Source organism: Lobosporangium transversale (genome assembly GCF_002105155.1).
Source record: "Lobosporangium transversale strain NRRL 3116 chromosome Unknown BCR41scaffold_15, whole genome shotgun sequence".
Taxonomy (NCBI): domain Eukaryota; kingdom Fungi; phylum Mortierellomycota; class Mortierellomycetes; order Mortierellales; family Mortierellaceae; genus Lobosporangium; species Lobosporangium transversale.
This window is the reverse complement of record NW_019028993.1, coordinates 65,739-85,638: the sequence shown is the minus strand read 5'-3', so window position 1 is coordinate 85,638 and position 19,900 is coordinate 65,739. Positions and strand designations below refer to the sequence as shown.

General features: G+C 41.0%; 5 protein-coding genes across 5 annotated transcripts; 2 read left to right on the top strand and 3 right to left on the bottom strand.

The window, feature by feature from the left end:
• Nucleotides 1-20: 20 nt before the first annotated feature.
• On the bottom strand, nt 21-1,928 carry BCR41DRAFT_385915 (hypothetical protein). The gene is made up of 5 exons (XM_022027731.1): nt 1,399-1,928; nt 1,175-1,328; nt 1,068-1,093; nt 487-983; nt 21-384 (listed from the first exon to the last, which is right to left on the bottom strand). Exons 1-5 carry the CDS (start codon nt 1,853-1,855, stop codon nt 139-141), a joined length of 1,380 nt encoding a protein of 459 aa, XP_021882024.1. The 5' UTR covers nt 1,856-1,928; the 3' UTR covers nt 21-138.
• A 461-nt stretch (nt 1,929-2,389) lies between these two features.
• On the top strand, nt 2,390-4,209 carry BCR41DRAFT_352001 (hypothetical protein). The gene has a single exon (XM_022023888.1). The coding sequence runs from the start codon at nt 2,446-2,448 to the stop codon at nt 4,174-4,176; it is 1,731 nt and encodes a 576-aa protein (XP_021882023.1). The 5' UTR covers nt 2,390-2,445; the 3' UTR covers nt 4,177-4,209.
• Nucleotides 4,210-8,426: 4,217 nt separating this feature from the next.
• BCR41DRAFT_351999 (hypothetical protein) lies at nt 8,427-8,858 on the bottom strand. Its single transcript, XM_022023887.1, has one exon. The coding sequence runs from the start codon at nt 8,747-8,749 to the stop codon at nt 8,549-8,551; it is 201 nt and encodes a 66-aa protein (XP_021882022.1). The 5' UTR covers nt 8,750-8,858; the 3' UTR covers nt 8,427-8,548.
• Nucleotides 8,859-12,289: 3,431 nt separating this feature from the next.
• On the top strand, nt 12,290-16,749 carry BCR41DRAFT_421493 (hypothetical protein; the record flags this gene model as incomplete). The annotated part of the gene is made up of 4 exons (XM_022030033.1): nt 12,290-12,543; nt 12,657-13,377; nt 13,489-13,976; nt 15,092-16,749. The coding sequence occupies 4 exons, from the start codon at nt 12,290-12,292 to the stop codon at nt 16,716-16,718; spliced, it is 3,090 nt and encodes a 1,029-aa protein (XP_021882021.1). The 3' UTR covers nt 16,719-16,749.
• A 976-nt stretch (nt 16,750-17,725) lies between these two features.
• Nucleotides 17,726-19,021, bottom strand: BCR41DRAFT_296924 (Spo11/DNA topoisomerase VI subunit A; the record flags this gene model as incomplete). The annotated part of the gene is made up of 4 exons (XM_022020446.1): nt 17,726-17,935; nt 18,080-18,230; nt 18,348-18,496; nt 18,719-19,021. Coding segments are annotated over 4 exons (813 nt in total), but the record flags the coding sequence as incomplete, so codon positions are not given.
• Nucleotides 19,022-19,900: the final 879 nt, after the last annotated feature.

Here is a 19,900-nt window from a genome sequence, read left to right as displayed (position 1 = left end):
GAACAACCGCAGCCACTTTTGATTCCAGGCAAAGTAAGAGAGTTCTCTTTGCCTTCTTTATTGCAAACGGAAAATATACTAAGAATGTATAGTCATATTGAAGGATAGATATATAGATATTTACAGTTATGGATTTTTTTAATCGCGCCGTTGGTTGTACTTGCCGCAATAAACCGGTTTGCCTCTTGATGTGTATTCATAGTTGGGGTCAAAAACCAGGCCTGTAGGCAAGACAACCTGACGGTAGTAGTTGCTGCATTGATATCCCACGCGGTGTGGAATGTGGCTGGCAAACAGACCCCATTTATCACCACATCCAAATTCCTTTACTACCTTGAGAAACAACTCTCCTTCTTCTGTTGTCCAATCTCCTGTCCATTGCTCCTATCGTATTTGAATGTCAAACGGAACAAAATAAAATAAGAAGACTGATTTGGCATGCAACAATTTAATAATAGTTCATGAGCGATATGGACGTCTGCATACTTGGCCTGGTTCGTTATGTCGATAGAAAAACGCATTAGGGTTTTTCTTGAACATGGCCTTTGCAACCATCTTGGCGTCATGTTTTGGTTTCTTTGATGATTTAGATTTGGCACCTCCTGTACTATCACCTAGCCCTTGTAGGTCTTTGAATGAAAATGCACCTCCGCCATTTGCTTCCCATGCTTCCTGCGCAGATTTTTCAAAGCCATATCTCTTCATGACGCCTTCATTCAACCAGCCCTTGTAATGGCCATCGACACGAATGGCTTTCTTTCTTGTCTCCTCATCAAAAAATAAATCTCCTGACATAAGATTAGCTGCATCTTCTTCGTTATCGCTAGCATCATCTTCATTACGGTGCTCTGTCTTGATATTAGTTTTTTTGACAGCTGGTGATTCCTCGCGATGCACATTGTCGTCTTCCCCAACCTCAATACTTTTCACGGGGAGTCCACGCAATCTGTTTGAAGTTCTGACTGATTGTACAACTTTGGGAACTATAGTATTCGGTATAGCAAAGAAAAATAAATTGTCAGATACAGAGCCGTTGTCTCAGCACATTGTGTTGTATTTATATGTACCTGACTTCACACGCTGCTTCCGTATTCTATTCAAGATAACATGATATTAGTATTACCAAGAATTCGCTTAAATAAAATAAGGCTGCTATACTACGCACATTCAGTACCTTATAGAAGCAGTTATTGGCTTTTCTTGGTCACTAAGACTTGTGTCATTCTTGTCTTCGATAGAAACTGTCATTATAGCTGTCGTGACTGTAGGTAATTCCAAGAACTGGAGCATCTCCTGGTTCCTCTTGATATTCTCCAGTCGTTGTTTTTCTGAAGCCTAGCATTAGTCTTCCGAGTTATCATTGATCTCGTAGTAATGGATACGATTAAAAGGACTCACCATATTCTGACATCTCTGGCTCGTGTCGACGCCTAGAAGAGCCCCGTTTGATGTGCTCAGACAAGTCTACTTTATTCTTCTTTCCATGAGTCGCGTAGTCATCATCAGAGTCGCGATCACTGCTTTCACTTTCCGATTCCTCAACCTCATCATTGCATTCATTCAGCGGTACAATTCGCGTTGATCGTGAACGCTTGCGTTTTTTGGCGCCCGCAAAATTCTCCTTGTCGGACTCAGCGCTACTAGGCGCAAGCTTAGTTCCCTGGGTCTGCTTCGGAATTGTGTCATCATTAAGAGGAGGTTCATTCTCTTTTTCAATGTCCTTACTGCTGCCTCTCTCATCTTTTATGCTCTTCTTATTCTTTCCTTTATTGTCTTGTCCCTGTATGGCTTTTGATCCGGTGAGAAGCGTATCCGTGGCCGAGGATTCTCGAGCAGTACTCAATGTATTGGCCATGATCAAGGTAGGAATGCGGATTATGAATATAGTGAATCAACGCGTGAGGACGGAAAATTAAAGCTGCTCTTGATGTCTGGCAAATCAAAATTTAAGGAAAACCTATTGTCATCTCTAACCTTAATCCTATCACAGCAATGCAGCATCCTTGATGAGAGTTTGCGCCAACAATCATCCATGGCCCCATGGTCTGAATGCAAACAATGACATAAATGATACTCCTGTATAGACTATCAACTAATAATCCTGAAACACTTCAACAAATCTTGGTAACCAGAGCTTCTAACAATTGATGCCACTGCTGTGCTGTTTGCGTTTCAGGGGTTCCGCCTCAGTCGATTAAATTAGGGTAAGATGCAGTGCTCTCTGATTTTTAAGTCAGGCAAACATTTAGGTTTTTGTTTGTGCCGTCATTCCCCTGAATTCAAATTTGTATGCTACCCCCAGTTTGCGTTTCAGATTCTGGGCAAGGGAAAAAGTAATTGAATATAAAGTATGCTTTTTTTTTTTTTTTTTTTTTACCACGATCCCTCTCACTTTTCTTTCTCTCCCTCTATTTTTTTTTTTACTTGTTCAATTCTTATTCTATCATGGCGTATTATCCCTGGACACTTGTTTTCGTCAATATCATATTGGCCATCACACGGTTCCTTGTAGTTGCCTCTATCGGCGCTGCTATTGCTGTATACTCTAGGCTCCGCGGCGAGCACGCTAACAGTATCCGATGGGTCCGACAAGGAGGATACCTGGAAATGTTCAACTTCCTCATCAACACTCGTAACGACATATCACTACAAGCCAAAACAGCACTTTTATTCACCATTCTCGCCACGCTCGCAGCAGCCATCATGGGAAGAGGAGCAGTACGATTCATTGAGCCTACAACCAGAGCAACAAATCCATCCTCCGCTATTGTAAACACCAAACAGTACTTGCCACTTGGAGAGAGTATGTTCAGTGGATGGTCAAAGTCTATCCGTAATATCTCTACCGCTGTGGACACCGTAGTAGCAATGATAGGCGACACTAAACTTATCCCAGATGCTGTTGAAGGGCGGATATATACCCCAAAACTATCGCCATATGAAAGCGGATGTGACAAGCTAGATATTTACGCAATGTTAGACGATTCTAGGGCTCTTTTGGAAAACAATGGTTGTGCAAAGACTACACTCAGCATCCGCGGCGCCCCAATAGTCTTTAATACAAAAACCATGCGCAAAAAGAAGAGGTCTGACAGTCGATGGAGCGTCTCTGTAAAATCTGAATCCTTTAATTTTTACAATGATTTGGTCATGAACATTGCCGTGGATCGCGATGGAGAGGTTTGCACTTTGCCTAACACCTTCAGAAGTGTAACTCTTGAACCCACTAATGGATTAACCATTTTACCGATGACTTCGATAAAAAAATGCGTTTTTCCTTCTGGAAGAGTCACTACAATCACCGTTTCCGATATGAACTTTGTGATTACCCCGTCAAATTTCTTTAACGAAACTTCGAAAGAAATATTTGATGATTACGATGAACTTTTTCAAGCTATGGAGCCGGTCATTCAGAATGCAACTGCAGGTCCAGGAAACATCACTAGTGTATTCAGTGAGATGAGGATTCAAGGCACCTCCATCAATGTTTTGACATGTGCCCCAACCCGCTACTTGCCTTGGGAACTCATAGATGACTTCAATGGCGACTACACCAATCCCAACTTCAAAGATATCACATTGTGTTTGTACGTAGTCGCTGAGATAAATATGTTGAAGGAAAAAAGAATCGATCCTCAAATAATATCTGAGTTTGGGGGCGTCTTGCCAGAAATGAAAGACGAGAGCATCTCAATGCAAATCACCTACCTTAGATCAGCAGGCCAAGCGCAATTCTCAATCTCCAGCATCAGAAACGCTACGGCTGCGATATCCCAGTACTTTGCGGAATTAGGATACAACTTTTTAGCTGATCTCACTAAGAGCCGCTTAATTGTGTTATATGACACAATCGACATCGAGCATGGCCTTGAGATCCCCCAATGGCTTATCATTCTTGTACCCGTCATCGCTTCCTGCTGTCTTGTTTTTCTGGTGGCCACGGAGTACCTCTTAGACGGACGATATACCAGCTCGCTCTACAAAACAATCGCGCTTCCGATGCAACACTATTTGAACAACTTTGCGCCAATGCTGATGCGGTCGAAGGTCAACCCTGTGGAGTTTGAAGGTGTTCCTGTCATTCCCACAGAGCCTAGTTCTAATGTGGATACAAAACATAGTTCAAAAGTTATAGCTAATTGTGCCTCTTCCACGATCAATAATCCCAAATCCTAGTCACGATATTGTTAACTGTAATAAAAACTCGCGTTTATAAAATATACAGTCAGGTAGATACATAAACCTCTTGTAAGACTGAGCATTGAAGGTATTAGAAAGCTTCAAATCGCACCCATTTATTAAACTTCTTCTCTTTCAGAGAAATTAAATGGGAGGACTGGGATACCTTATACCCCGTCTGTTCTATGTAAGGTTATAAATCACCAACTTAGGAAAGCTCACATAGCAGCTCTGGGCTCTGGAACAGCTTTCGTTGAAGCGTTGGATTTAGCATTTAAATCCCGTTCTTTCAATCCTTCTAATAAAGGGCATTTATCAATTCTAAATGTCATGCTACATGCAAGGGACTTTGAAATCAGCGGTAAATCTTACCGTTCCTCATTTTAATAGATCTTAAAGGCCGATGCGCGGCTATAAGGGACGTGTATTTTCCTTAGCATAGGGATCTTGATGACATCGACTAAGTACTGTGACCAGTAGGGCACTCACGCCTATTCTTGAAAACATTGACACCGACCCCAGTGACATGGGCAAACATAACTGAGGTTGGTAATGTGGACTTTACTTCATGACTCGATGGATGTCGAGAACTGTCATTGCTTGCTTGTATGCTCACCAATGCTGTCTATTGTTTTCGTTATTTGGTTGCTTTAGTTTCCGGTAGTTATCGAAAACATTTTCGGTGAACAATATATTATTGTCAATATGCAGTCCAAAGTCATTTCTTCGGAAGAGTTCGAGGTATTCTTGTTACTCCTGACAGGCCTAATCTCAGATATTTTGCCACGATGATTTCAGTGTATTCCTTTAGTGTACTGCGTAGATCATCTCTCAACTTTACCGCAGAAATCAAATTACTAATATTTTTCATAAAATACAGATAGAGTTGCCCTTGATATGCTCTCGATTTCTTCCATTGTCGCTCTGTCGGCTACAGTGCACAGGAAGTTGAATAGCAGATAATAGATATAATGAACTGATACACAGATTTGAATTACATGTGTTTATTAAATTATAAGACTATAAGAAATATATTGAGTATAGAGGAACTTTGGAACCAGCAAAGTATAAAGTCTGCACACAATCTCTCTTATTATCGGTAGACTCTTGAGTGGATTTGGTGACTATCCTCTTGCTTAACATCTTGAACTGCAATTGCCTAAGGTTTTGGCTCTCATCATGCATTGTAATCTATATTCGGGTGACAATTTTTGGCAGGTGGGGAGAGAACTGCAGCAAGCCCTTTTCTCAACGAGATTCGTATCGACTGGAGCAGCTTGAATGGACATGACTGAGAGAGCAAGGACGACGAGGGTAGTGAGGGTGATGGAGAACTTCATGTTGGATTGAGACTAGTTGGTCTGGTTTGGGCTGGCCGTTTAGTTTGAGAATTAAGTGAAAAGGGTATAAAGCCTCGATTCAGAAGGGCTTGAATAGGAATAATGTGGATGAATCGGTTGTGGTTTGAAGTGATTGACTGTTGAATGTAGTGTGGATAGAAAGTGGGGTGGGCTATTGTCCTTCTTTTATAGAAAAGTTGAAGACTCTATGCTCCAGTGTCCCCACTATACGGTAATGACCTTGATCTGGTGAGGCGTGAGTAAAAGTTATGACACATTTGCAAGGTCAAAGCATGGAGTACCTAAGACGTTGAGATATTCGAGCGAGAATGGTCGAAATATGAGCTATGATATGGCTGGTTATCGGTGATTTTTTTTTTTTTTTTTTTTTTGGTGCGCTGTCTCAGCTTGGCACCTTGTCTGTGTTTTAAACATTACAACGTGTGGTGCAAAGTGCATACAGACCTGTTTTAGCTTGGGGCCGAGCTTTTGGACTCAAATCGTGCACAGACAGCATTTTTAAAAACATCATGTCTCAAAATAAGGGAAATAATTTATTTTGAGCATCCACGGCATTCAGACACTCGAATGCTTTTACGCATTGACCACGCATTGTCTCACAAGGCACCCCGGTTATTTCTATCCACTCTTGGATGTCATTTGTCCCATTAACACAAAAGAAAGAAAAGAAAAACGGATAAGGGACCCAAAAACTGGGAATAAACTCAACTGCAAATGCTTTTGGCGTGAAATGATCTGGCGCAGTATTGTTAGAGATATTTACTTCCTTAAAAAAAAAAAAAAAAAAAAAAAAAAAAAAAAATGGGACAGACTGTAACTACTGTAAATATGCCTAAACAAATTTATTTTTTCATGGTGCAACTCATTTAGGGCAACATTCTCCTTGCTTTTCTACTGCGGATGATTATGGGTGAATGGGTCTCACACTTCAGGCCGATGAGTCGAGATTTGATGTCTGTGCGCGCATTTTTGTGTCGCACTGTTTCTCAGACCTTGTAGTACATTAAGAATAAAAAAAAAATTGTCTCGGGAAGAGTAATTCACGCTTGTGCGCCTGTTCTCCTTTGCTGGGCAAACATTTGAGGTTGCACTTTCATACAGTGGAATCTCGATAATTGTACACTTTTGTACAAATTTCAAATTTGATATATTTCTAGGCCATTGGTTGGCTAAGAGCCTTACTCTTTTAAAAAAAAGTATTCTAAAAAACCCACACTCAACTGGAGTAGGGGAATCAGCAGAGGATTTTTAGAATAGTTTTTCATGAATTGTGGGCTTCTTAGCCAATCAATGGCCTAGAAATATATCAAATTTGAAATTTGTACAAAAGTGTACAATTATCGAGATTCCACTGTATATAATTTTCCCTTTGAAATCATTCAGCCCGTTTTAGATATTTTATTGATTAGCGTATTCATCTATTATTTTTTTTATTTTTTTATTTTTAGTTTCTGCACTGACCCACCGCTAAGAGCGTTTCGAGTGCAAACCTGATTCTCGGTGAGCCATGTGCATAGAATAGATCCATCAAAGCTATGTTATCAGATAGTCCATAGCATTTAATTAAACAAATAATTCCTTCTCTCCTTAGCATCAATTGAGGTATGTAATATGAAGAGAGACATCTCCTGCAGGGGTAGATTATCGGAAGAAAAATGGTAATCATGACCCATTTAAACGCCAACCTCTTCGGGCGCCACTTCATATTTATTTATGCAAATCCAAGCATTGTGTGCATGCGTCGTAATACAGCTTTGATTGAAGGCTTTAAGCGACTGCACTAAGATAATGATCGCTGCCAATTGACAAAAAAACGCTCCTGGGTTCACCGTCTTTTTTTATTTATTTATTTCTGCATTGTTTGTGTTTTAGCTCCAAGTCTGTGCTGTTTATGCTATTTGTGATAGGGGGGTTAATTTGAGTCGGTCAATGCTTTACTACATCAAGCTAGACCAAACTCCAACGCAGTGTAGACTGAAATCCTAGCAATTTCATTAATTCACGTACAAAAGCCATGTTGCTATCCAAGCCCCTAAAATAGGGACATCTATGGGCTCCTTCCTATGATGTTGATAGCTTCTTTTTTAATTATGAAGTTAATGACAATCACTTGAAAACCGATGGCTGTGTCCCTGAGCACGATGTAGTGAACTGTCTTAGCTAAACTGGTGTCATATAATTGCGAAAATGGCCATTCATGGTATTTGATTATTATTATTATTATTTTCTTTACAAGTCATGTTTGATTATCTAATCAACAGCTATGAATTATATAGACTCAGTTCGTTGAACCAATATCTATGGTTTTTGAGCATCATCGCGCGATTATATTGATGATTCAACAGATACTGTTAAAGATAAAACTTGGTAGGATGGAAATAAGTAATAGAGGAATTTCAAAAATACTACAAGGAATTGTTTATTCATCTGTATGGTTCCTTTTGTCGAGAGGTGTTTATGTTTCCATGTTAGCAAAAAAAAAAGGCCGATGAGAAAGATTGATAAACCATTTTGCAGGCAAAGTATTGTTGGGAGAGTCGTATTTTGAAAGCTTTCGCGAAGTATTATAGATTTTTAAAAAGACAGAAACGACGAGCGAAAAAACAGAAAAAAGAAAAAAAGCATTCTGATTTTTTGACTGTGGGAAGGCCTTGGGAAATTATAATATACAAAACATCGTCAATATGTTCAACACAGTTCCTTGACTGGAAAAAGTAGAGAGATAATTTATCCAACAACCTCAAATGGTATGCTCTCTGTATTTTTTTTCCTCTTCTTCCTGTGTCAAGCTCGTTCGCTTCACCAATTCACAAACAAGGATCGTCCCTAAACGCTTTTGTTCCAATCGTCCTTTCTTTTCTTTTTTTTTTTTTTTTTTTTTTTTTTCCTTGTTTATTATTATTATTTTTTTCTACTCATACGGGTAAAAGCATTACGTCTTTTTTGATACGCCTCTAGTTCACTTCTTTCCCGCATCCTGACAAAGCCATCTTGATGGTTCCCTGAATTTAGTGGTGAGTCTCGCCGTGTTGGTGGTGATGGGCATCAGCCTTGGGTGCGGTAATGTACTCGTATCCGAGATATGCGGCAAATGCAACCGAGGCGATTCCGAGGCCGGGAAACATGGTGCGGATGCGAGCAGAGCGTGTGAAGATGGTGCTGTTGCGCCAGGCGTGATGCTTTGCCCAAGGGTCTTCAAAGTTGGCCATGATTGATTATATTTATGGAAACAAGCCTCAAGACAAGAGAAGAGAGGAGAGAAAGTTGATGTAAAGAATATTAAAATGCTCTTGTTGTGTCAATGCCAATGACTGATCTGGCGACCAAAGGGAAATTCGGAGATCCGAAAAAATTGAGTCAATTGTATCTAAAACTACGTCACCCTGTAACTGTTGTGGCTGGTCATTAATAGTTATATAAATTAATTATAACTATTTTATTTTTACTTTGTATCAACTAATCGGGACATTCTGTCGATCCACAGTTAAAAGAACCTTTGTGCAAAGCCTTAAGCTATCGGTGAGTCCACCTCACCTAGAAAGCACCACAGTCAGGCCTGTAGGCTAAGTTATAAAAGCCAAAGAACTTCTTCCTCAATAAAGTCTTCAGTTTTCCCCATACGTCTTGTTCTTGCTATTATCTTTTCCCCTTTTCACAACAAGCATTTGCCGTCCAGGAACTCAGTTTGTGAGCTAACCTATAAAGCTCCCATCTTTCTCTTTCGGCATCCTATGGCGCTGTTTGTCGTCAAGGTTGTTTGTCTTTATTTGTTGACACTCTTTGTACTGTCCTTTCCTGATTTTGTGTCTATCTTTTTGCCCCTTAAGCAAAGATACACCTACCATTTACAACAAAACTTCGTTGTCGAAGCGGTTACTTTGGCTTCCTTGCTTTCAGTAGGACTCTTCCCCCTGCAAAGGCGCCGCGCCAATATGGCAATGAACACGCGCTGTTGAATGGTGTATCTACAATCCTTAAAAGCAGAATGGCGGTATATGGTGATAATAGCATTCGTTAGTAATGCGACGCTATACGAATCAAAAATAACTATTGCCACTTATCTGGCAGTCTACGAAAAGTGACAGTTCTGCTGCACCGCTGGTAAACTATAAAAACATGCAATACCCTATCACCGATTTGTCCACTCGGAAATGATCGATATCCCAAGAACAATGATAACAAATGCGTGACACAGAAGTGAAGTAGGAGTGTTGTCGCTTTTCTCAGCCCACTTTTTAATCAATGAAAGTGCATGGATTCTGCGACATTCCTTCGCCAGGCATTATCAAGTATGATGAGTCGCTTCAGGTTACGGACCAAACAACCCAAAGACTACAACCAACTTGAACTTTCTAGAAGAAATTAAGCTGAATAGCTTTTCATCCAGTGTAACTCGTATGTACTGTGAGTCCAAGCCGCAACATCTTACGGGCATAATGTCATTTGCCTATTCCCCTAAAGCTGCCAGGGGCTGCTTTACATAGGTTTCTACAGTCTGTTTACAGGCCTCAATAGCGTCTATTGCAACTTGTAAGGCACTGCTCAACCATAGCACCATTCCAGACTGAGTAAGCAACTCTCTCTACGTACTGACGTGTCAAATTAGTTAATATAGCTTCTAGGCGTTATCACTGGTGCCTGCATCATTCTTTGGAGTATCATTTACATATGATCTCTGTACAAGGCCATATCCTCCAAAATGAAGATTCAATATGAGGTTCAGGGGCCAATTTTGGTGTGATTGAAGTTTAAGTTCATAAACTTTGAAGGTTAAAGAGTTGTGCTTCATGTGTAAGTGCATGAACTGTACGCGAGCAGCTGTGCACAACCCCCTGGTCGTAAGGTCAAAAGAATAAATGGTCGATATCGTAAAAGCAAGGGATAACCATTCCTTATTGCCCATTTCCGCAGATACAAATATCATGATGGTTGAGCATATCCCTTTCATAGTCTATGATGAACGAGCCCTGATCTCGATTCCTCAGCTTCAGGATGATACAATGGCTGTGTCTCAATTCAGAGCATGACTGGGACAAGACTTTTTTTACTTATTATGAATCCAACAAGCTCGATGTGGTCTATGATATCTTTGGTCCGAAAAATGGGTTAGAGATCCCAAAATGGCTAATAATCCTCATTCTCGTGGACATGGTGGCCTGCTTCTAACTATGGACCCTAACAAAATGGTTGCTAGATGAGAAATATACCAGCTCAGTTTACAAGACCATTTCTACTGAATTGGCAGTCCACGGTTAGATCTCGGCACTTTGGATCATGCAAATGGACGTCGATTCAATGAAATTTGAAGATACACCAATCGTACTTATACAGGAACAGATGGAAAAGAATAAAAGCAACACCAAAGCTTTAATGATGGTTAATCTCTAGCTTTTTTTATTTGTGTACATATTCTTCTCTCTGCTTTCGTTCATCTAATAGTATATATACATACATGTATAACCCTAATTATAACGAACTGCAGACCCTTGACTTTGCCATGGTCAGCTCTTACAATAAAGTGGCAGGGTAGATTCGCAAGATCAAACTCAAATCCCAATCTAAATGAGAACAAAACAAACAAATCTATTAATTGATGAAAAAAAGCTTTGGTCTATTCTTTTGGCAATCATTTATGCAACCTTTGATGATATCCTTCATGATCTCCATGATTCGATTGCCAATTCGGAGCTTGTTCTTGAATGTAAAATGATCTATCTCTTATACTTTCTCTATGATTTCTTTTCAACGTCAACTTAGATCATAGCTTGTGCCTTTTTATATTTTATTTTAGTTGGAAATGGAGCGTAGGCTGTGCTTCTACTGAAGAACAAATTGAACATTGATAGACTATTCTCTGCAGCATTAATATACCTTTGAGTGCCTTGTCTATATTTTGGACAACGTTGGGGGATTTGGAAGGGATCTAGGTTGGAGAACTGACATAACGTATTAACTCGACTGAGTTATCCTTATAACCCAGCGACTCTTCAATAACCTCGGGCCGCAGAGCTACCCCGAATTTTTTCTCTTTTTTAAGTTCGACGGCTGACAGGTCTCGTCCTTTATCTTTCTTTTTCAAAACAAAGAAAAAAACAAGATCATGGAATAGGAGGCTGTGGATGAGACAGGGAAGGATCGCCGGTACAGGTAATGAACATAAGGCTTTCTTTATTGTCTTCACCTAGTATTAGATGGGCTTGCTCGCTTGCTTCAATAGGCCGGATGAGGAAGCTCTGCCCATTGAAATCTGACTGTTTGTCAAGGATCATCTTGTGGCTAATATGACAGAACCTCTTGCTCTTGTCATAAATAATAATAAACACTGAGGCGTCAAAGCTGTCCGTTTGTCCATTGGTATCGCCAATCTTTATTCCCATTATCCTTTTAGATCCAATATTGTCATGCGAAGAGTAGGAAAGTAGGAGGGTTACACCAAACATAAACTTATTCCTCAGGTACCGAAAGTTCATGACAAAAATAAAGATTTACTTTGGAATAAGTGGTTGTAAACTAGACTGGGCACCAGGGCTGTGTCAATGAACGAAGAGAGCCGCACAGAGGCATGAACAATTGTGTGTAAAAAAATACTCTCTCGGACCAAAAAAAAAGTCTAAATGAAAACTTTGTGTCAAGGCAGGCAGAGAGCTGCATCTTTATTTTTACTTAGCAATGTATAAAAGAGATACAGTTCCCCCAGAACCGCTTTGCCACAGGCAACACACACACTTAAAAATAAAAAAGACAGCTGAATGTTTGGCCCACTCTCGATTTTCACTCTTAACATTACCCTGGCAGTCCTTCAGTTCCTACTGTTCGCCGCAGTAGGGGCCATTCTTGCCATCTATTCACGGTTCGGGGACCAGTATGCCAACAGTATCCGATGGACTCGTCAAGGAGGATACGTAGAGATGATCAGTTCACTTTACGACTCGTTTCATATTGTCCCAAGCCGTACAAAATGCATTATGGTGATCACTATCTTGGCAAGTCTTGTAGCTGGCCTGTTCGATAAAGGCGTGGCTAGTTTTATCTCTCCAGCAGAAAGGCTCATCAAAGGTGATAGTACCTTAGCAATCATCCCGAGTTCATCATTTACAACCCTGAAATTGCCTTCAGCGGCTGGTCTACATCAATCCGATACGGCGAAAATATTACCGAGGCCATGAGCTTGTTAATCAACAGTACTAGGAACATTCCAACAGCTGACGCCAGTAGTGGACGATTATATATTCCGCGATTGACAGAGTATGAAATTGTTTGTGCACAATCCAACGTTCAGTTCCTGGATCATGATGTTGCCTTACCCACTCAAGGAGGATGCTCCAATACATATATCGGCTTTACCACAACTTCGGTTATTTCCTACCATACCACAATCGTTTTGCAGAGATTTCCTAACCGATGGAGTATGGTTATTCCAGGAGGGGAAGAACTGCATGACGCGAGCTTGAGCATCAACTTTGAGAACCGAGGCATACTCTGCGTTCTAGGCGAAATCAACATACCATCTTTCGCTATCTCGAATAAAGCCAAAGTGAATCGTCTTCCCAGGACTATCACAACGAAATGTGTTCATGAGGATGGGGATGTTTCAGTTGTGGCTGCCACAACTGTACATTTTTCTGAAGGGTTTCAGTCAAGGCTTAACAACACAACCACAAGATTTTTCCAGGAAGATGATGAAATTTTTCAGGCCATGGATGAACTTATCAAAAGGACAGTTCCATCAGACACGGACATGGATCGCCCTACAATGTTAGCCAAAGTGAGGATTCGTGGAACTATGCTCGACACTGTGATCTGTGTTTTTTCTATCGTTGTAGGTTTACAATATCCTGTATGTCAATATTCCGTCATCAATTCCTTGGTCGTGAGGCCAAAAGAACAAAGTGTCGATATCAAAAAAGCAAGAGGCAACGAGTCGCTTCCGATATATCCTTTAAAAAAGTTAAATGCCATGATGATTGAACATGTCCCTCCCATAATCCATGGTGAACGGTCCTTAGTCTCGAATTCTCAACTCCAGGATGATACAGTGGCTGCATCTCGACTCATGGCACTGCTGGGACAAAACTTTCATAATGATTTTGAATCCGAGGAATCCGAGAAGCTCTATGTGATCTACGATGTCTTTTATCCAGAAAAAGGACTAGAGATCCCAAAGTGGCTATTGATTGTCATTCTCGTACTCATGGTTGTCTGCTTCTGTTTATGGACCTTGGCAGAGGGGCTTCTGGACAGGAAATACACCAGCTCACTTTACAAGACTATTTCTATTCAATTGTCCCCTTATAATCAAGCGTCTGCGCCTTGGATCATGCGAGTAGATGTCGAACCAATGAAGTTTGAGGATATACCAATCGTATCTATACAGGAGGAGATGGGAAAGAACACAGAGCCCAAAGATACCAATGCCTTATTGATGGATAGTCCCTTGTATATTCAAAAAATGCAAATAAATATACCTAGTCTTAATAATTTATGTGACATGACTGTATGTTTTTGCAATAATAAAGGGAAGTGTAGTTTGCAATTAACTGACAGCAGAGCAGATTTACAATATGATGTGGACTGCAAAGGTAAACAATGCTAACTAGGCCTTTTCTGACGAAGAATAAATTAAATTTTGATATTCTCCGCGCCGCCGAGCCTTGTTGAATGCTAATAGTAAATTTGTTTACACTTTAAACAATGGATTGGAAAAACCAGCATTTGTTTGCTTGGTTTGGCTGCTTGTCCCAAGGTTATCACATGGGTAAAATGGCACAGCCCGTTGTGGCGTCAAAGCTTGTCCTCCTGTCCATTTTAAAATCTAAATTATTTTTTATTTTAACCATTTTCTTTACACCCATAGTCATATCAAGAAGAGAGTGTTAGGCTAAGAAATGCTTTAAAGGGACTCTTCCTTTATTTCTTCTGAATACGAGGCTGAAAAGAGCACATGTATAAATAAATGATGGATGAAATGTTTAATGTCACACATGAATGGACATTCAAACACACAAATATGAATTTATTTATCCCTTAATTCAGGATAAAATAAGGTTTAAGGTTTGATTCGTTATGGAATGTTTGGACTCCATTATGTAAAAAGATGATCATCGTATACTCTCAGTGGCCTGGGAACCAGGGATAGTATCGATAAAAGGAATCTGTAGAATTGTAGGAGGAAGGGAACCGTGTAATGGAATGGGCAACTTTATCAGCATTATGTGTGTGTGAAAAGTGCTGTAGTGAGAGTTTTTTCTGTACCAAAAAAAAAAAAAAAAAAAAAAAAAAAAAAGAAAGCCAAGGCGCAAATGTATTTTTTAAATACCTGTTTGACTTGAATCTTAGAAAGCATGATCGAAACTATTTAGCACAAAATTTAATTAAATAAATGAAGATATTTCTGTTTATGTCTTTTGGCAAAGACGATTGTTATTTCGCACAGTCCTCTCTCCTGTATCTCACTTGTGTCACACACAGACAATCTACATATTCACAAAATAAAAAAAAGGATAGCCAAATGTTCCTTCCGCTCTCGATTTTCACTCTCAACATCACCTTAGCAGTCCTCCAGTTCTTGCTGGTTGCCGCAGTAGGCCTATTCTTCCCATCTATTCACAGGTCGGAGACCAGTATGCCAACAGTATCCGATGGGGTCATCAAGGGGGTTACATGGAGATGATCAGTTCGCTTTACAACTCGCTCTATATTGTCCCCAGCCGTACAAAATGCATCATGGTGATCACTATCTTGGCAAGCCTTGTAGCTGGCCTGCTCGATAAAGGTGTGGCTCGCTTCATCTCTCCAGCAGAAAGACTCATTAAAGGCGACAGCATCTTAGAGATCACACCACAGATTATCACTATCGGCCCTGAAATAACCTTCAGCGGTTGGTCTAAATCAATCCGATACGGTGAAAATGTTACAGAGGCTATGGGCTTGTTGATCAACAGCACTAAGAACATCACAACCGCTGAGGCGAGTAGTAGAAGATTGTATATTCTGCGACAGACAGACTACGACATTGTTTGTGCACAATCCAACGTTCAGTTTACGGTCAAGCAGATGGCCACTCCTCCACTCGGTAGTGAAAAATGCTCTGAAACATCAGTTTACTTGCAGACTGATCTAGAGGCTCCTTCCTACAACATCACAAACGTTGTGCAGGGATCTTCTAATCAATGGAGTGTAGTTATCACAGGAGGGAAAGAACTAGGCGGTACGGCTGTGGGAATCGAATTTAGGAACCAAGGCGTGAGCTGCGGTTTGGGTGGACTCAACATGCCATTTCTTTCTTACTTGCAAAGCAAGATGAATACACTTCCTAGTACCGTCATCAAAAAATGTGTTCATGAGAACGGTGATGTCTTAGTGATGGCTGCCACAGCTGTAAAGTTCTTAGGATTTAATGGATCAATACCTAGTGATTCAATCGAAGAAGTTTTCCAAGGAGCGGACGAGATCTTCCAAGCCATGAATGCACTCATCATCAGGACAGTTACATCTCGAGACAAATATCCTACACTTCTAGCTGAAGTGAGGATCCGTGGACCCATGATTGACATCGTGCTTTGCACTTTTGTAATCTTTTTTCGCTCTCCATTGCCTATATGTCTGTACTCTGTCATCAATCTCTTGGTCGTGAGGCCAAAAGAGCAAATAGTCCATAACGTGAAAGCAAGAAGTAACTGGCGTCCTTTACCCGATCGTTATGGTGGAAATGACATGGTGATTGAGCATTTTCCTCCTATAATTCATGGTGAACGGGCCTTGGCCTCGATCCCTCAGCTTCAGGATGATACAGTGGCTGTGTCTCAATATATGGCGTCGTTGGGGCATAACTTTTATATGGATTTTGATGGCCGAAAGGCCTATGTACTCTATGATGTCTTTACTCCGGAAAAAGGCCTAGAAATCCCAATGTGGTTGTTAGTCTTCATTATCGTGGCCATGGTGGCTTGTTTCTATGTATGGGTCTTGACAGAGTTGCTCCTGGATGGAAAATATACCAGTTCGCTTTACAAGACCATTTCTATCCAATTGACGCCTCATAATCCAGTGTCTGCGCTATGGATTATGCGAGCGGATATACACCCAATGGCGTTTGAGAGCATACGAGTTGTGCCTAAACAGGAAGAGATGGAAATGAACACAGGCAGCACAAAGTCTTTATTGACGAACAGCCCCTAGCTTCCTTATTTGCATCCCCCTTCTGCACTCTGCTCTCGCACATAAAGCGCTTTAGATTCCGAGCAATAACAACAAATAGTAATAATAATAATAAACTTTTAATAATAATAAGCCGCAAACCCGCGTCTTTTTATTATACCATGATCATTGCTTGTCTTGTTAGAAAATTTATTTTTTTTTCACCCTCAGGATACTAGCTTGGGTAATTTCCTAAGACTTTACTTAACGTTAGCATATCAAAAAAATGGGAGTCCTCAACGAGGCCCTAGCATTGAGGGGCTTAATGATAGGGATGCCCTCCCTATCGCATTACAAACGGGCCCAAATTTCCTCTTTCCATATCATTTATATCCTTTCTCTTCCTCCTCCTAAAACTTTTTTTTTCCTTTCTTCCTGTTTCCTCCTTAGAGTGGAGTACCTAGTTGTTTTTTTTTGCGGCGGGAGCCTTTGTATGTCTTCTGCACGTATTGCTTCATTAGAGTTGGGGGAAGTCGATGTCCAGTTTCTTTATGAGTGGCGATACTTGGCGGGAGGTTGGTATTTCGAGGGGATTTACTATTATTATTTTTTGGAGGATCTCCCTATTTTATGTCTATCTGTTTGAAGGACTTGTGCTGCTGTGCCCATACCCTCGTTTCATGCTCGCTCATTATGGATCATAGTTGGTATGAAGGTCATTGAAAGTCCTAAATATCCAATATATATATATATATGACGTATTAGAAAGCGACCTACAACGCTAATATTACAGACGCGATTTTTTTGTTTATTTATTTATTCTATTTATTTTTTATATTTGCATTAAACTATTATAACCACAAGTGATGCTGTAGTTTGTATTCAAGGTACTTCACTAATGGATGATCTTTGGTCCCAAGCCTATTACTAATGCCATTGCCAATACTATCCTTTGATAGGTGGTCGCAACTACGACTATTATTCGGGGCCCCTTCCTCTTGCCTCATCGTCGTCGACAACTCATTGGGCTTGCAGTCTAACCCAATATATAAACTCTGCAACTCTGCCTTACGGTTCATCATTAACATACGTGAAATTTGTTTCTTCCACCCATCATGACGAAGAATATACGGATGTTGAGTCAATAATTTCACCAGCTTTAGTCGATCCCAGTGAGTCAATGGGATCAGATATCGCTCGAACGCGCTCCATTGGCATTCATGCTCATGCTCACACTCTATCTCTGTCTCCGTCTCCGCCTCCACCCGCTGATGGTTATCTGATGATGATATTTGACCTTCTTTGCAGGAGGAATTAGTGATCGACTGATTAAATCCATAGCTCCCAAGAAAACCTCTCTGCCAATCATCTGGAATGTGGCCTAGGCATTTCAGTGAGGTCACTGCAAGGTTTGCATTGTCGTAAGCGGACCTGACGGACCCACACCTGTATGTTAAATAGATCTCAATTCCATATGGGTCACAATCCACCAGAGCAAGGAGTGGTATATCGAGAGAATGGCCAAAACTTTGATTGGCTGACGAGGTTGAATCGCTGAATCCGGATGGGTCTATGACTGGTAGGATGAAATGACTCAAGCTATCACCCCAATTACTTCCGCTTTGTCGCTCAACTTTATATCTGCCAGATTCGGTCATAAAAGAAAGCAACTTTAAGAGCTGACGCACAGCACGATCTGGATATCCTTTGCTTGTGAGGAGGATACATGGCCCATGTGTCTCGCAGAAGCCCAAGGACAATAGATACTCCATGGTCGCTTCCTTCTCGATCACCAAGATAAATCGTGTCCTCGGATGAATCTCGACTTTTAATATCTCATCCATGGTTGCAGGGAGCGTAATCAGCGTATTATAGCTCGTCTGTGCAAAGCTCTTGTTCAAAGGATCATCAGATTCTTTACATTCATCATTCGATGTTATCTCAGCACCTTGACGCATCATATCATGGGGTGCAGTATCAGCCATAAGCTCGGTTACTTCGATCTCAGAGTTCAGATCCGCTTTGTGATTGCTATAATTGACTGTGGCCTCTTGTTGCTGTTGGTCATGCTGATGCTGATCCATGCGTTTCCCTCGGATTTTGGTAGTTAGCCTGATGGAGCCAAAGGCAATGCTGCGTCCACCAGCTACAACATTCAAGCATGACCGTGGCACTTCCAGAGTGCATGCCACATCTTCCACAATGTTATCCACAGCTAGTTGCGACCTAAACAATCCTACGTCCCTGTAATAAAGATCGCGCTTGGAAGAGATTGCTCCCCTACAAATGTTTTCATGCATTAAATCCACTACACGCATGGCAGACGGCACGACTCTGGTGGTGCCAAATCGGTGGATGATAGTAAATGACCTTGATGAGGGTGATGCTAACAGCTGCTTCTGTTCTGATTCATTGAGAGTATGACCCTTGCCTATTATTGAAGATCTAGAAATGTTGCCGTCATCAATACCGTCATTATCATAGATAATTGCACCTCTGGATCTCACTGATGCTTCATCGCTCAATTTGCCGTCTATATCCATCCGCCTTTCATTCGGGGATAGTCTTCGTCGAATGACTCCACTCTCCTCGTCGTATATGATTGCTCTCATGCTAGTCCTATTAGCCAACTCAATACTTGGTTGCCTTTCGAGAGATAAATCATTCAAAAATCGACTCGCAAAAGATTCTAGCTTTTCAAGAACCCACTCCTGTGATCGACAAGTCGTATTCACATACGGACCTTGCGAGGATAGCCCTTGGATGTAGTTCTTGGCATCGATTCTAGGGCTCATGCACTGATCCTTCTGGTCTAGAACGCCGTAAGGATGGGCCTCGGGTTCAAGCCAATCCGATGATAGAATCGTAGAGTACTCGTCCGATTCACTGCTATCCTCCTCGCTCTTGAATGAAAATGAAAAGCTGCTGAACTCTGAAGGCTCTGAAGTCTCTGGATCCTCCAAGTCTTCCTTCTTCCATTGATCATAGTATTCGGTTTGGTCAAGTTCACTAAAGCAGTTAGACCAACTCCAGAGTGGTTGATCGTTGTGGATGAAATCGTCCCACGAGTTTATTTCTCCAGATATTGGGAGATCTGCTGAGTGATTAAAAGTCCAGGAGCTAAGGCTCTGCTGTTCTTCTTCAAAGCTCATTCGATCGTCCTCACGCTCGCAGTCTTCTGACTGTAGATGTAGTAACTCGTCGTAATATAGCTGCTGGATAAT

What these genes read in the sequence shown, in the direction of transcription:
- BCR41DRAFT_385915 (XM_022027731.1), bottom strand. Translation starts at nt 1,855, where the DNA reads ATGGCCAATACATTGAGTACTGCTCGAGAATCCTCGGCCACGGATACG. An exon ending in CCAATAACTGCTTCTATAAG is followed by an intron (nt 1,094 to 1,174) that starts GTACTGAATGTG and finishes TATCTTGAATAG; the next exon opens with AATACGGAAGCAGCGTGTGA. An exon ending in GAAGCAGCGTGTGAAGTCAG is followed by an intron (nt 984 to 1,067) that starts GTACATATAAAT and finishes CGAATACTATAG; the next exon opens with TTCCCAAAGTTGTACAATCA.
- BCR41DRAFT_351999 (XM_022023887.1), bottom strand. Translation starts at nt 8,749, where the DNA reads ATGGCCAACTTTGAAGACCCTTGGGCAAAGCATCACGCCTGGCGCAAC.
- BCR41DRAFT_352001 (XM_022023888.1), top strand. Translation starts at nt 2,446, where the DNA reads ATGGCGTATTATCCCTGGACACTTGTTTTCGTCAATATCATATTGGCC.